The following is a 12,891-nucleotide window of genomic DNA, read 5'->3' on the forward strand; positions in this document are numbered from 1 at the left end:
AGTCATTAGGGAAATGCAAATTAAAACCACCATGAGATACCACTTCACACCCACCAGAACAACTAAGGTTAAAAAAAAAATGGACAAGAAGTGTTAAGCAAGAATGTGGGGAAATTAGAACCTATACGCTGCCGATGGAAACGTCAAATAGTGCAACAACTTTGGAGAACAATTTGTTAGTTCCTCAAAAAGTCAAACATAGAGTTACCATATAACTCAGGTTCCACTTTTGGCTATATATCCAACAAAAATGAAAACATAAGTTCACACAAAAATTAACATACAAATGCTCATAGCAGCATCATTCACAATGGCCAAAAATGGAAACAAACCTAACACCCATCAACTGCTAATAAATAAACATAATGTGGCATATCCAAATAATACACTATTACTCTGTCATAAAAGGACCGACGGAGTCATGCTACAATATGAACAGACCTTGAAAAATAAGGCTAAATGAAAGAAGCCAGTCACAAAAGGCCACACACTGTATGATTCTATTTATATGAAATGTCCAGAACAGGCAAATCCATAAGGACAGAAAGTAGATTAGTGATTGCCAGGGGCTGGGGGACAGAGGGATGGGAAGCTCCTGCTAACAGGTACAGGTTCCTTTTTGAGCTGATGAAATGTTCCGGAATTAGAAAGTGGTGATGGTCACTCAACTTTGTGAATATACTAAAAACTACTGAATTGTACACATTAAAAAGAGTTAATTTTATGGTATGTAAATTATATCTCAATTTTTAAAAATCCACACCACGGCCAGGCGTGGTGGCTCACGCCTGTAATCCCAGCACTTTGGGAGGCTGAGGCAGGTGGATCACGAGGTCAAGCGTTCAAGACCAGCCTCGCCAACATAGTGAAACCCCGTCTCTACTAAAAATACAAAAAATTAGCTGGGTGTGGTGGCGGGCCACCCGTAAACCCAGCTACTCGGGAGGCTGAGGCAGGAGAATCACTTAAACCTGGGAGGCGGAGGTTGCAGTGAGCCAAGATCATGCCACTGCACTCCAGCCTGGCCAATAAGAATGAAACTTCATCTCAAAAAATAAAAATAAAAAAATTCATACTATAGCCAAATAGGGTTCCCTGGGTCCACCCTATCCAATGTCAGCAACACAAGAGGCAGAACACATGTGGAACAATTTCAGAAAGGACACAGATGGTATAAAAGTTAAGAGAAACATTCCCTAGAGAGCTCCCAGCCTGGAGAAAAGGCTCACAAATCTTTAGGCCCCAAATGAAGATCTAATCCAGTGGTTTTCAAGTCGGGGGCAATTTTGCCCCCCAGTGGGACATTTGGCAAAGTCTGGAGACATCGTTAGTTGCCATAGCTGGGTGGGGAAGTACTACTGGCATCCAGTGGGTAGAAGCCAGGGTGCTGCTAAACAATGCATGGGACAGCTCCTTACAGAAACAAATTATCCAGTCCAAAATGTCAGCAGTGCTATGGCTGATCAACTGTGGGTTTAATCCAACGATGGGTTCAATTGCTTTTTTAAATCCTAGGATTTATATAACCTAGGGACCTGTTTGATAATACTAATTCCAAATATGTCAAAACTTCTACAAGTAGCGGAGCCTGCCTCAAGCCAGAACCAGATGTAGCCGGCCCCAGGCCCATCTCAGGCAAACCAGTTTCAAAAGAGCAGTCTAGGCCTTTCCACCCTCAGAGCCAGGCACACGTGAGGCAGCCAGCGAGACCTCCTCTCCTCAAAGGCACAGGTCTCAAGCAAGGAATTAATACCGTCAAAGGACTGCATGTCAAGTTTCATCCCTAAATGGCTAACCAAAGCTTTCTTAAAGTACAACATTTCTTTTCTTTTTTTTTTTTTTTTGAGACGGAGTCTTGCTCTGTCGCCCAGGCTGGAGTGCAGTGACACGATCTTGGCTCACTGCAAGCTCCGCCTCCCGGGTTCATGCCATTCTCCTGCCTCAGCCTCCCAAGTAGCTAGGACTACAGGCATCCACCACCATGCGTGGCTAATTTTTTGTATTTTTAGTAGAGACGGGGTTTCATCATGTTAGCCAGGATGGTCTTGATCTCCTGACCTCGTGATCCACCCGCCTCGGCCTCCCAAAGTGCTGGGATTACAGGCGTAAGCCACTGCGCCCGGCCTTTAAAGTACATTATTTCTTAAAATACTAACCAGTAAAGTTTATCTGAAACACTTGCATAAGAAATGCAAATTTTTTCTCACATAAGAAAGTGTAAAAATATGTTTACAAAAGGGTATGTTGCTAACCCTATACTTGCTGGTATATGCTAAATAAAATCCAAAGCATATACACAGGGCCCATCTGTGAATGCTATCTACTTTTCCACCTGTCCCTGCCAAGCTCAGTGGCCCAAGGTTAGCACTGCCACCAAATTTCTAGGCTCTTTAGTGATCCAAGAAAGGTTCAACTGTCTTACTCTGAAAAGACTTTAAGGAAGTTTTTTTTTTTTTTTTTTTTGAGACGGAGTCTCACTCTGTGGCCTAGGCTGAAGTGCAGTGGCATGACCTCAGCTCACTGCAACCTCCCCTTCCCAGGTTCAAGTGACTCTCATGCCTCTCTCCTGAGTAGCTGGGACTACAGGCATGCGCCACCACGCGCAGCTAATTTTTGTATTTTTAGTAGCGATGGGGTTTTGCTATGTTGGCCAGGCTGGTCTCGAACTCCTGGCCTCAAGTGATCTGCCTGTCTGGGCCTTCCCAAAGTGCTGGGATTACAGGCGTGAGCCACTGTACCTGGCCAAGAAAGTTGTATTTTAAATACAGCTGGACTTTTAGGACCATAACCCACAGGTTAACTCAAGGTAAGCCTGAAAAGGGAGTGGATTCTTCCCTGTCTTCATCATATAAAAGGAAAACAAGTAAATATAAATTATCTGAAAATCTATCACTCAGAGAAAACTACTCTTAGCATTTTGGTGCACGTAAACCTCCTAGAATTTTCCTAGACAAATATGTCCATATCAACTTGTTTTTTGTAAAAATGGGACCATAGTCAGCCAGGTGCAGTGGCTCACACCTAGAAAGCACTTTAAGAGGCAGAGGTGGGAGGATTGCTTGAGTTCGAATTTGAGGCCAACCTGAGCAATAGTGCAAGACCCCATCTTTACAAAAAAATTTTAAAAATTAGCTGGGCATGGTGGCATGCACCTGTAGTTCCAGCTACTTGGGACGTTGAGGCAGGAAGATCCCTTGAGCCCAGGAGTTTGAGGTTGCAGTGACCCATGATCAGGCCACAGTACTCCAGCCTGAGCAAAGGAGTGAGACCCTGTCTCAAAAAAAAAAAAAAAAAAAAAAAGTACAGCCATACAATTGGATATTGCTTAAGAAAGTTGCATTTTTTTTTGAGACAGTGTCTGCTGGGAAGACTGGTGTGCTGCTGGGATAATGATGGTGGAGCTGCAGATTTGTTTTTTGTTTATTTTCCCAAAGAGCTGGGATCACAGGCATGAGCCACTGTGCTCAGCCTGGCTGTACCCTTTGATTTTTTTTTTTTTTTTTTTGAGATGAAGTCTTACTCTCACTCTGTTGCCCAGGCTGGAGTGCAGTGGCATGATCTCGACTCACTGCAACCTCTGCCTCTTGGGTTTAAGTGATTATCCTGCCTCAGCCTCCCAAATAGCTGGGATTACAGGCATCCGCCACCACGCCCAGCTAATTTTTGTATTTTTAGTAGAGATGGGGTTTCACCGTGTTAGCCAGGATGGTCTCGAACTCCTGATCTCAAGTGATCTGCTCACCTTGGCCTCTCAAAGTGCTGGGATTACAGGCATGAGCCACTGCGCCTGGCGTGATTTTTTTTTTTTTTTTTAACCTCTTCTACTAGACTTTAGGGTTGTGCTTACTATCTTGTTACAATCCTGGAATGACTACCTTTGTTCATATATCCTTTTTGCAGTTGCCTGATTTTTCCTTAGAAGACATTCTCATAAATAGAACTGCTATTTAATATTGTGGTTTCAGCCAGGTGCGGTGGCACACGCCTGTAATCCCAGCACTTTGGGAGGCTGAGGCAGGCAGATCACCTGAGGTTAGGAGTTCCAGACCAGTCTGGCCAACGTGGTGAAACTCCATCTCTACTAAAAATACAAAAATTAGCTGGGTGTGGTGGTGCAAGTCTGTAGTCCCAGCTACTCAGGAGGCTGAGGCAGGAGAATTGCTTGAACCCAAGAGGCAGAGGTTGTAGTGAGCCGAGATCGCGCCACTGCACTCCAGCCTAGGTGACAGAGCAAGACTCCGTCTCAAAAAAACAAATATTGTGGTTTCACACTGCCTAAGTGCCCTTCTTAAAGTTTGACAACGCATTCTGTCACCAGCAACCTATGAAAGTTGTTCCTCTGTCCAGGACGGAGTACAGAGCTGTGCTATGACACACTCTCCCATCACAGGAAGGTGTCTACCCTCAACCTTAGCACCCTGGCAGCGCGGACCCTGAGGACATGCCCCAAGATGGTGATATTCCACCATCACAAACTAATCCCTTAATTAGTTTTGAGCTGTGAACCAACAACTCAACAATAGTCTCTCCCAGGTGTCAGCTGTTTCCAGCCTCATCCATCTGGATGGAAACCTAGCTTAAACACCCACAGGCCATTTTTGCTAAACAAAATGCCTCGTGGTGGAGGAAAGCATCTCTGTGGCCACACTTGGTCTCATTTAAGGCAAATCTGTCAACTAACATGCTTCTGGCCACAACACATCCCTAACCAGGGTGACGTTCCTCCATCTTCTAACCTAGGGTCAAACCCCAGCCCACCTCAAAGCTGAGGTCTCCCCTGGTTTGCTGCCTCAAGCTTGGCAGTTGTGGGTTTGCAGGCACAGGTGAAAACCCGATGAGGAACTTACATAGAAGTGAAAATGCAAGAAGTGGGCCAGCACTCTGGGGGTCACGCCAGGGAAGGCAGCCAGGAGTTTCTGGAGGTAGACCTCCAGATCCTTCTCCCTCTTCTCTACCAAGCTTCTTGAGTTTTTCCCAATTATCTTTTTGGGCGGAAGCAGATTCTTATCAATCTTTCTCTCTGCAACGAGCTGTAAAAAAACACAAGCACATCAACCACAGACTAAGAGGCTCTGTGCCTATGTAAGGCCAAGACAAGAAGCTTGAGGGCAGGTGCTTGTCAGCACTTGCACAGCCCCTCCCTGCAGTAGTACCAAAATCAGTGACCAAACTAGTGCACCTGGGATTTGGCCTCTTTAACTCCAATTAGCATTAGAAATACCAATACAATTCCAGACAAGGAATTCCATCTGGAGACTTTAGAGACATTCAGAAAAGTAACACCTTTTGCCCCTAAAATTGCCATCTTTTCCAAGCCAGAGTAAAAACCACTCAGGGCAGCGGTGTGTCTTTAAAACACTTATGCTGCAAATGACCCAGAGAAAGCATCTCCAAAAGCAAAGAAAAGATGGAATCACAGCCAGATATTAAAGTACAGGCTTTGGAATAGCTATAGCTAGGTCGAACAAGTTCAAACCTGTCCCCTTCCCAGGAAACTGTCTCAGCATCTCGTATCCAAGCTAGGACTGGAAATATTAAAACTGAAATTCAAATATGCTCCTTGCAGAGTGGCTCATGCTAGAGCTGAAGGCTAGCATTTACATGCTATATTAATGAACTCAGTTATATTAACAAAGTGGTTTATTAAAGAACTATAGACATGAAACCTGTTTTGCCCTAAAACTAATATGTGGCACAATGGAAACTTGGCCTACAGGCCCTCCAGCCCTGAGATACGTGCTCCCAGGTCTTAACAGTTACCTTTTCATGCAGGTCATGGAAGTCGCTGTAGCGGTGCTTTACTGTCCACTCATGGCTGCCATCAGTGACCTGGATGATGTAAACCTAAAAGGGGGAAACCAACAGCCCTTGTGGCAAGGGAGCCCAGCAACAAGGAGTCTCCTCCCCCAACAGCAAAAGCTGCAATTATCTTTCCCAATTATCTTTTATCAGTCTTTCTCTCTGCAACTCAGACCCACCCCAAGGCCAAAGTCAGGCTGCCCTTGCCCACCAGCCTCTGCACCTGACCCTTGCTGACCAGCAGGGCCCCTCTCAGCTTCCTCCATGGCCCAAGCACTAGGGCTGGGAGGCACACGAGACAAGCCTGTGGCTCCATCCATCAGTAAGGAATGAAAAAGGTGATTACCACAAGTCACTTCTTTAGTTTTTTACCTCCTGCCTCTAGGTAACTCAAAACCCAACCGGAGCTGCAGGCAAGGCCATTTCTTCCAAGGGAGGCAGAGCAGGGCCAGTTCTAGCCTGAGCATCTTCTCTGTTGTACTTCTTTCCAGGTGCCCTGACTACCTCCTGGAAGCAAGTCATTTTCCAACCCTTTCAACTGGTTCATGGCTGTGATTTCTGCTACTGAGCCTGGAATCAAGGCACAAGCAGCTGATGTGGGGAGGGAGTGGTAGCAACTAAGCTCTATCAGGAGGCAATATGGCCTAGAGGTTAAGGAAGGCCTGGGTTAAAAACTTGGTTCTGCCATTTCCTGGCTGCAGCTTATGTGTCACTTATATAAGTAACTTGGAGCCTAAGTTCTCTCTGAGCCTTAGTTCCTCCGTCTTAGAATCGAGGACCAAGTAAGGCAATGCATGTAAAATGCTTTGTACATGGGCCTGACCCATGGCAAGTGTTCAAAAGGTAGGTGTGTTAATAATATCCAACTCGACACACCCGGAGAGAGGATGGTAGGGTCCAATCTAGATCCCCACCTCCCCCGACATACATGCAGAGGAGGGGTGCAGTCCACAATGGGGAGAGCTTTTTGAAGATGGCCCTCTGGCTGAATGTGCCCATAGCTGATGGCCAGCCAGCCATCAGCTCAGAGACCTCAACCGCCTCCTACACCTAGTTTCCCTCTCCTCTCTGCAGCATGGAGCTGAAGCCTCCTCCAGCCCTGAGGAGCAGCCATTTCTCCAGGCTGGCCTGTTGCTTCAAGATCCACCCATCTCCTCTTCCCATTCTGCCTGATTCCTTCCCCTTGCCTTCAGGAAAGGAGAAAAGAGCCAGAAGAATGGCCCTCAGAGGCGGAGGTTAGGATGAGGGCCACGGAGCGGGGGTGCAGGCAGGGCCAAGGCCCCCACCCACTCCCTACCCTGCGGGAACAAAGGGGAGGAGGCAGGGAGGTGCTCAATGCCTGATCGAGGGCCGGTTTTTGCCAGGCAGCCCACCAGGCTCACAGCCTTGGCATCCAACCCCGTCAGAGTCGGGAACTACCCCCAATTTGTCCTCTGTGTCCCCCATAGCTTAGAAGCGTGTGTGGGCAGCTTGTTGCCCCATCTCGCTCCCACAGCCCAAAGTCACGAAGATTCCTAAGGTTTATAGGGCCTGCGCTTCAGCACTGAGACCACCCCCATTTCTCCATAGCTGGGCTCCACCCCTCCTCCGTTCTTGTCTCCGCCCGACCCCCAAGGCATCTGCTCCCTAGGCCTCTCCGGCACTTCTCAGAGAAAATCTCAACCACCACCGCAGGATCCCCAGATCAGGGTCCTGACGCCTTCTCTTTCTTCAAGGCCTGAGGAGCCTGACCCTTTTCCCTGATTCCATCCATCTGAGACCCTCTCCCCATCGTCTTCCTCCTGGACCCCAGTAACGGTCTCCCAGGCCGGGGCCCCTCCAGTCCTAGAGGATTTAGAGGGGTTCCGCCTCATCTAGACAACCCCCTCCCCAGGCCCCCTTTATCCCCAGATGCCGTCCCCAGCCCGAGCCTCCCTTTCTGATCGCGTACCCTTTTCCAAACCGCCTCCCCGGGCCCCGAGCAACCCTTCTCCCGGACCTGCGGGGCCCAGATCCCTTTCCTAGATCCCCCGTCCCAGCCCTCTCCTCGCAATCGCAGACCCTTCTACCCGCTCCTTGGGGCTGCAGATCCCGGACCCCTCCCCAAGCCGAGTCGGACTCCCGGTTCCAGCCACCACCCCCGGCTTCGGGTGCCCGCGCCCCCAACACACCGTGTAAGTGTCCACAAGCTCCGAGCCCACGACGCGCGCTTCCTTGGCCGGCTCGGCTTCCCGCTCGGGCCCGAAGGTGCGCGTGGTCGCCATGTTCGGGTCTCCTCAGCCGCCGCCGCCGCCGCCGCCCGTCGCAGACTGGCAGCAGCAGGGGGCGGGGTCAACGTCCCACCGCCCCCCAGCCCCCGACGCCCCACGCCCCCGCCGCGCGCTGCGCCGCCATCTTGGCCCCGCCTTCTTCCTGCGCCCTCGCCCCGCCCCTCGCACGTGATTGACAGGGGCCACTCGGCGCGCGTGCGCGGTGCTCGCTTGCGTAATCTACCTGCGTGGCGCCGCGGGCGGTACCCTGCGCAGCCTGCTGGAAACTGAGACCTCGGGTGGTGACAGCTCTGGGCATCGCCCCTCGGTCCCCGGGAAGAGGGGACAGAAGGTTCCGAGCCTCCCAGGCTACACGAAGCAAGTCACTGCTCTTCCTGGCCTCAGTTTACTCCTCCGGATAAAGGAGGCCATAATAGTGCCTCACCTGGCTGTTGGGCTCTTTCTCTTTAGGGCAAGGCGGGTTGGAGGGGAAAATAGGACCTGTACTTACCGCCGGAGCAGGGCGAGAGTGATTCTGGGCCAGTTCTGAACCTCTCTGAGACTCGGAGATCTCTTGTCAGTGGGGCTCCTGGACAACTGAGTGGGTTGATTCATGCGCGGCCCAGCACGCAGTAGTGCTCGAGGCAGGGAGCGTGTTTATCAAGAGGGATACACTTGATACGAACTCTGTACGGAGGAGGGTGTAGGTGGATGGAGGGGTGTGTGCTGCCACTGAGCACAAGAACCCCACGGGGTGGCCTGCCAAAGTTCAAAACGAGGGAGACAGGTTGACCTGGACCCAGGAACTACAGTGCTGAATCCTAAACCAGGGAAAGATGAGACCTAGAAGAGGGAGGTGGTAACCTAACTGGAGGGTGAGGAGGGAAAGAGCCTGCCACAGATGGGGCATCTGTAGGGGTGCTGTTGAATAACAGAGCAGCTGACTTAAGCCCGAAGTGGGTACTTTTCCCTGGGCATATGGGAGGTCTGGGGCAGGCTCCTCTGGCAGAAGGGCTCCTGGCCACCCTGTCCTAAGGTGGGTCAGTCACTTACTCCTTCACCAGTTCCACAGCATCGTACTATGAGCTTGGCATTCGAGGCTTCTCTTGGCAGGGCCCTGCACTCCCAGCCTCTCCTTGCACATTGCACCCCCATTCCAAAGAGGTTTAGTTAAAGGCAGGGGTTGCCAAGTCAGTCAGATCTTGGGCAAGTCACCACTCCTCCAGAGCCTCAGTTTCCTTATCTGGAAAGTGGAGGTCATGGCAACCTGCCAACCTGGTTGGGTGGGAGCCTGAGCTGTTGTGTTGCACCTCGCCTGGGGCCCACGACTTTGTAGCTCCTGTCCTGCACTGGGCTTATGTTTTCATTCATTCCAGAAACCTTTTCAGAGTCCCTTTGGGGAGTGTGGGGGACAGGAGGGAAAGAAACCTGGTCCTTGTGGCCATTCGTCTGCTCCCTGCCCTGGGCAGAGGACACGGGGACTCAGGCCAGCCTGAGATCACTGGGACCAGAGGAGGAGCTGGAGGATACTACATGCAGGGGTGGGCTGGGCTGGGCTGGGCTGGGCTGGGCCGGGAATGCGCCGGGGCAGGGCTATTTAAGTCAAAGGCCGGCTGGCAACCCCAGCAGGCTGTCCTGTGAGCCGCCAGCATGGATGACATCTACAAGGCTGCGGTGAGGGACAGGACTGGGTAGGGCTGGGGTGGGCAGGCCCACTGGGGGCTCACTCAGCTGAGAGTGGGGGGTTAGTAGCCCCAGAGAAGTGGTAGGGACCCAGGAGAAGGCCTACGTGCCTTCAACCCAGGCCCTCACAGGGACAGTGGTTCTGGTGTTTGAGGATGCAGAAGGGGTAGGGGGTTCAGGGTCTGAAGGGTGGTGGAGGAGGTCGCAGCTTTCAGCATCATGTCTCACTCTCTGTTTCCAAGTGTCTGTGGTCTGTGGCACTGTCGCTCAGCCACATGTCTCTGCATTTGTCTCTGGACATTTTTGCCTTTCTCTTTTCATCTCTTCCTCCTGAGCTGTCTGAGTCCCCATTACTGTCTCCCTGTCCCCAACCCCCATTTCTGCCCCTCACATTCTGCTTCTCACATGCTCAAAATCTGCCACGCCACTCCAGCCCCTTGGCTGGCCAAAGATGCTTTGGAGGGTGGAGGGTGTGAGAGGAGGGGGCTGCAGAGCCTGAGTCCTGGGCTGGAGATGGGGCTTTGAAGTTTGAGGCAGGGAAGTTCTGGACATGAGGGAGAACCAAGGAAGAAGGAACAGAGAACTGGGGCCCCAGCTCCCGTCATGCCTGGCAGGCTCAGGGCTCAGTGGCTTAGCTAGGAGTGAGAGCGAGGGAACGAGGGCTGGAGAGTGGTCACCCCGAGTCCCTGCAGCCTCCTGGGTCACTGAGGGTCTTCAGATGCTATTCTATCCGGGGTGGTGGTGACCTCCCCCAACCCCAGAGCAAGGACATCCTGGCATGGCCAGCTGTCCCCAGGGGAACCCCTCCCTCAGCCTCCCTCACTCCTGGGCGGGAAGTGCTATAGCCAGCTCTGGGGGCACACCTGCTTATCCTGTGGGAGTCCATGGAGCCGGGGTGGGGGCAGCCCTCCACCCAGTGCCCATACAAGGCCTGGCGGAGCTGGGGACTAATTTTGGCTCCTGAGGCGGCACTAGCAGGCCAGGGGGCCAGATAACGTTGCCCCACCCCCTGCATGCCAAAGTCCCCAGAACAATCACCAGGTTTAACTTTGTTCCTCGTTAAAAATAGCCCAGTGGCCACCCTGGTCAGGTTACAGTGGGTGGCTTGCCTGCCCCACACTGGTTTTATTGTCCCAACTTGAGGGACAGCTGTCCCTCGGGCCACCCAGCTTGAGTTTCATCAGGGGCCGAAAGGGCATTGAGTGGTCACTGACTATTGTTACTGAGGGTCACCTTGGTCCTGAAGGGGGTGCCCACCTGTCACCCTGGCCCTGAGCCCAGTCTCAGTGAGACCAGCTGGGTCACATCAGGGCTTTGGGGGCAGGGAGGGAGGACTGAGACCTCCGCTCTGTGGCCTGGAAATAGCCTGCCTCCTCCAGCTCCAGCCTTCTCACCTGTGGAATGGGTTGGTTTCCTCAGCAGCAGCTATACCTGAGTCTGAGCCCTGAGATTCCCTTTCCTTTCTAGGTAGAGCAGCTGACAGAAGAGCAGAAAAATGGTGAGAACCCCTATCACACATGTGGGAGACCAGCAGGGCCAGGCTGGCATGGGGACCCCTTACCAGAAGAGGATCTCAGGCCAGAGACCAGAGGCTTGGTCCCTCTTGCTCTGACCTCAGAGAGGTCTCCGAGGGAGGTGGGCAGGTTGGCAGGTGGCCCCAGGATTCTGGCCCTCCGAGGTCCTGGCTGCTGAGCCCTGACTACTGTGCCCCCCAACACCTGAACACAGAGTTCAAGGCAGCCTTCGACATCTTCGTGCTGGGCGCTGAGGATGGCTGCATCAGCACGAAGGAGCTGGGCAAGGTGATGAGGATGCTGGGCCAGAACCCCACCCCTGAGGAGCTGCAGGAGATGATCGACGAGGTGGACGAGGACGGTGAGCCCCCTCCTTCCCAGGCTCCAGAAGAACCCCAGCTGGCCGGGGGCTGGAATGCTGGCTCTATTTAGCTGGGAGCGGTTTAGCCTATCCGAGCCTTGGTTGCCTCATCTATAAAATGGGCATAATGGCCACACAAGCCTGGCGTTTGGTGTGAGGATGTGGTGAGAACATGGGGGTTCGTGTCGAAGGTGCTGCCTGCAGTACCTACCCTGGCTTCTGTAACAGCCATGCCGCCCACCCCCAGGCAGCGGCACGGTGGACTTTGATGAGTTCCTGGTCATGATGGTTCGGTGCATGAAGGACGACAGCAAAGGGAAATCTGAGGAGGAGCTGTCTGACCTCTTCCGCATGTTTGACAAGTAAGCATGTGACCCTTGACCTCTGACCCTGACCCACACTCAAGCCGAGCTATACAGGAGGGCAGTCTCAGATTCCAGGCCCAGGGACCCTGTGGCCTCTGCCTGATGGGGGAGAGGGATGCCCCATCTCCCAGTGTCCCTGCTCTGCCTCCTGGGGCATGGGTGGGGCTGCCTCTGCTCTCCCCACAGCCCTACGCTGAGCCCCCTCCCCACAGAAACGCTGATGGCTACATCGACCTGGATGAGCTGAAGATAATGCTGCAGGCTACAGGCGAGACAATCACGGAGGACGACATCGAGGAGCTCATGAAGGATGGAGACAAGAACAACGACGGCCGCATCGACTATGATGGTAAGCGGGTGGGTGGGCAATCACCCTGCCTCCATGCCCTGCCCAGCCCCTACCGGCAACCCACATCTGCCCCTCTTTCCACAGAGTTCCTGGAGTTCATGAAGGGTGTGGAGTAGATGCTGACCTTCACCCAGAGCTGCCCATGCCCAGCCTCCAACTCCAGCTGAGTCCTGGGGTTGGGGAGGGCGTCGGGGTCTCAGGACCTGAGCCTGGCCATATCCTCAACCCCAAATCCCCCGACTCCCTCCCCAGATCTGTCCTGGGGGATGAAAATAAAGCCTGCTCTCCTGAGGTCTGCTGTCTGGCTATGGTGTCCCTGGGCCATGGACTCTTCCCCAGGACCCACTCTTACCCGATGGCCACTTCCTTCCCTGTCCTAGGCAGGCTGGCTGCAGAGCCTGGCGCCTGACCGCTGCTCCACTGCGGGGGGTGAGATGAGATCGGAGACTGCTGTGTGGCCTGCCCTGCTGGCTGCCCTCTATCACTCCTCAGGCCCAGGCACCATCTCTAGGGATTCAGCATCTGGAGTCTGTGGGGGCCTAGAACCCCCACAAGTTCCTGGGGGCCATCACTTTGGTCAACCACTGTGGCA

At 52.7% G+C, this 12,891-nt stretch overlaps 2 protein-coding genes across 3 annotated transcripts in view; one reads left to right on the forward strand and one right to left on the reverse strand.

Annotated features, from left to right (window-relative positions):
- Positions 1-8,201, reverse strand: part of NISCH (nischarin) — a 36,959-nt gene extending 28,758 nt beyond the window's left edge. The window contains exons 1-3 of one of the 2 annotated variants that reach the window (XM_003257166.4): positions 7,950-8,195; positions 5,761-5,844; positions 4,848-5,030 (exon numbers count right to left, since the gene is read on the reverse strand). In XM_003257166.4, the coding sequence (XP_003257214.1) occupies positions 4,848-5,030; positions 5,761-5,844; positions 7,950-8,042 (360 nt within the window). In that variant the 5' untranslated portion in view covers positions 8,043-8,195. Of the gene's footprint in view, positions 1-4,847; positions 5,031-5,760; positions 5,845-7,949 lie in introns of both variants that reach the window. The other variant, XM_012496547.2, reaches the window with a different exon arrangement.
- A 1,421-nt stretch (positions 8,202-9,622) lies between these two features.
- On the forward strand, positions 9,623-12,590 carry TNNC1 (troponin C1, slow skeletal and cardiac type). Its single transcript, XM_030811647.1, has 6 exons — positions 9,623-9,701; positions 11,178-11,208; positions 11,439-11,585; positions 11,833-11,947; positions 12,163-12,299; positions 12,384-12,590. The coding sequence occupies exons 1-6, from the start codon at positions 9,678-9,680 to the stop codon at positions 12,413-12,415; spliced, it is 486 nt and encodes a 161-aa protein (XP_030667507.1). The 5' UTR covers positions 9,623-9,677; the 3' UTR covers positions 12,416-12,590.
- Positions 12,591-12,891: the final 301 nt, after the last annotated feature.

Source organism: Nomascus leucogenys, chromosome 4 (assembly GCF_006542625.1).
Source record: "Nomascus leucogenys isolate Asia chromosome 4, Asia_NLE_v1, whole genome shotgun sequence".
Taxonomy (NCBI): Eukaryota; Metazoa; Chordata; class Mammalia; order Primates; family Hylobatidae; genus Nomascus; species Nomascus leucogenys.

Excerpts from the sequence above, each read along its gene's own strand:
- TNNC1 (XM_030811647.1), top strand. The coding sequence starts at position 9,678 with ATGGATGACATCTACAAGGCTGCG. Across the intron at positions 9,702-11,177 it reads ATGACATCTACAAGGCTGCG|GTAGAGCAGCTGACAGAAGA; the intron begins GTGAGGGACAGG and ends TTTCCTTTCTAG. Across the intron at positions 12,300-12,383 it reads CGGCCGCATCGACTATGATG|AGTTCCTGGAGTTCATGAAG; the intron begins GTAAGCGGGTGG and ends CTCTTTCCACAG.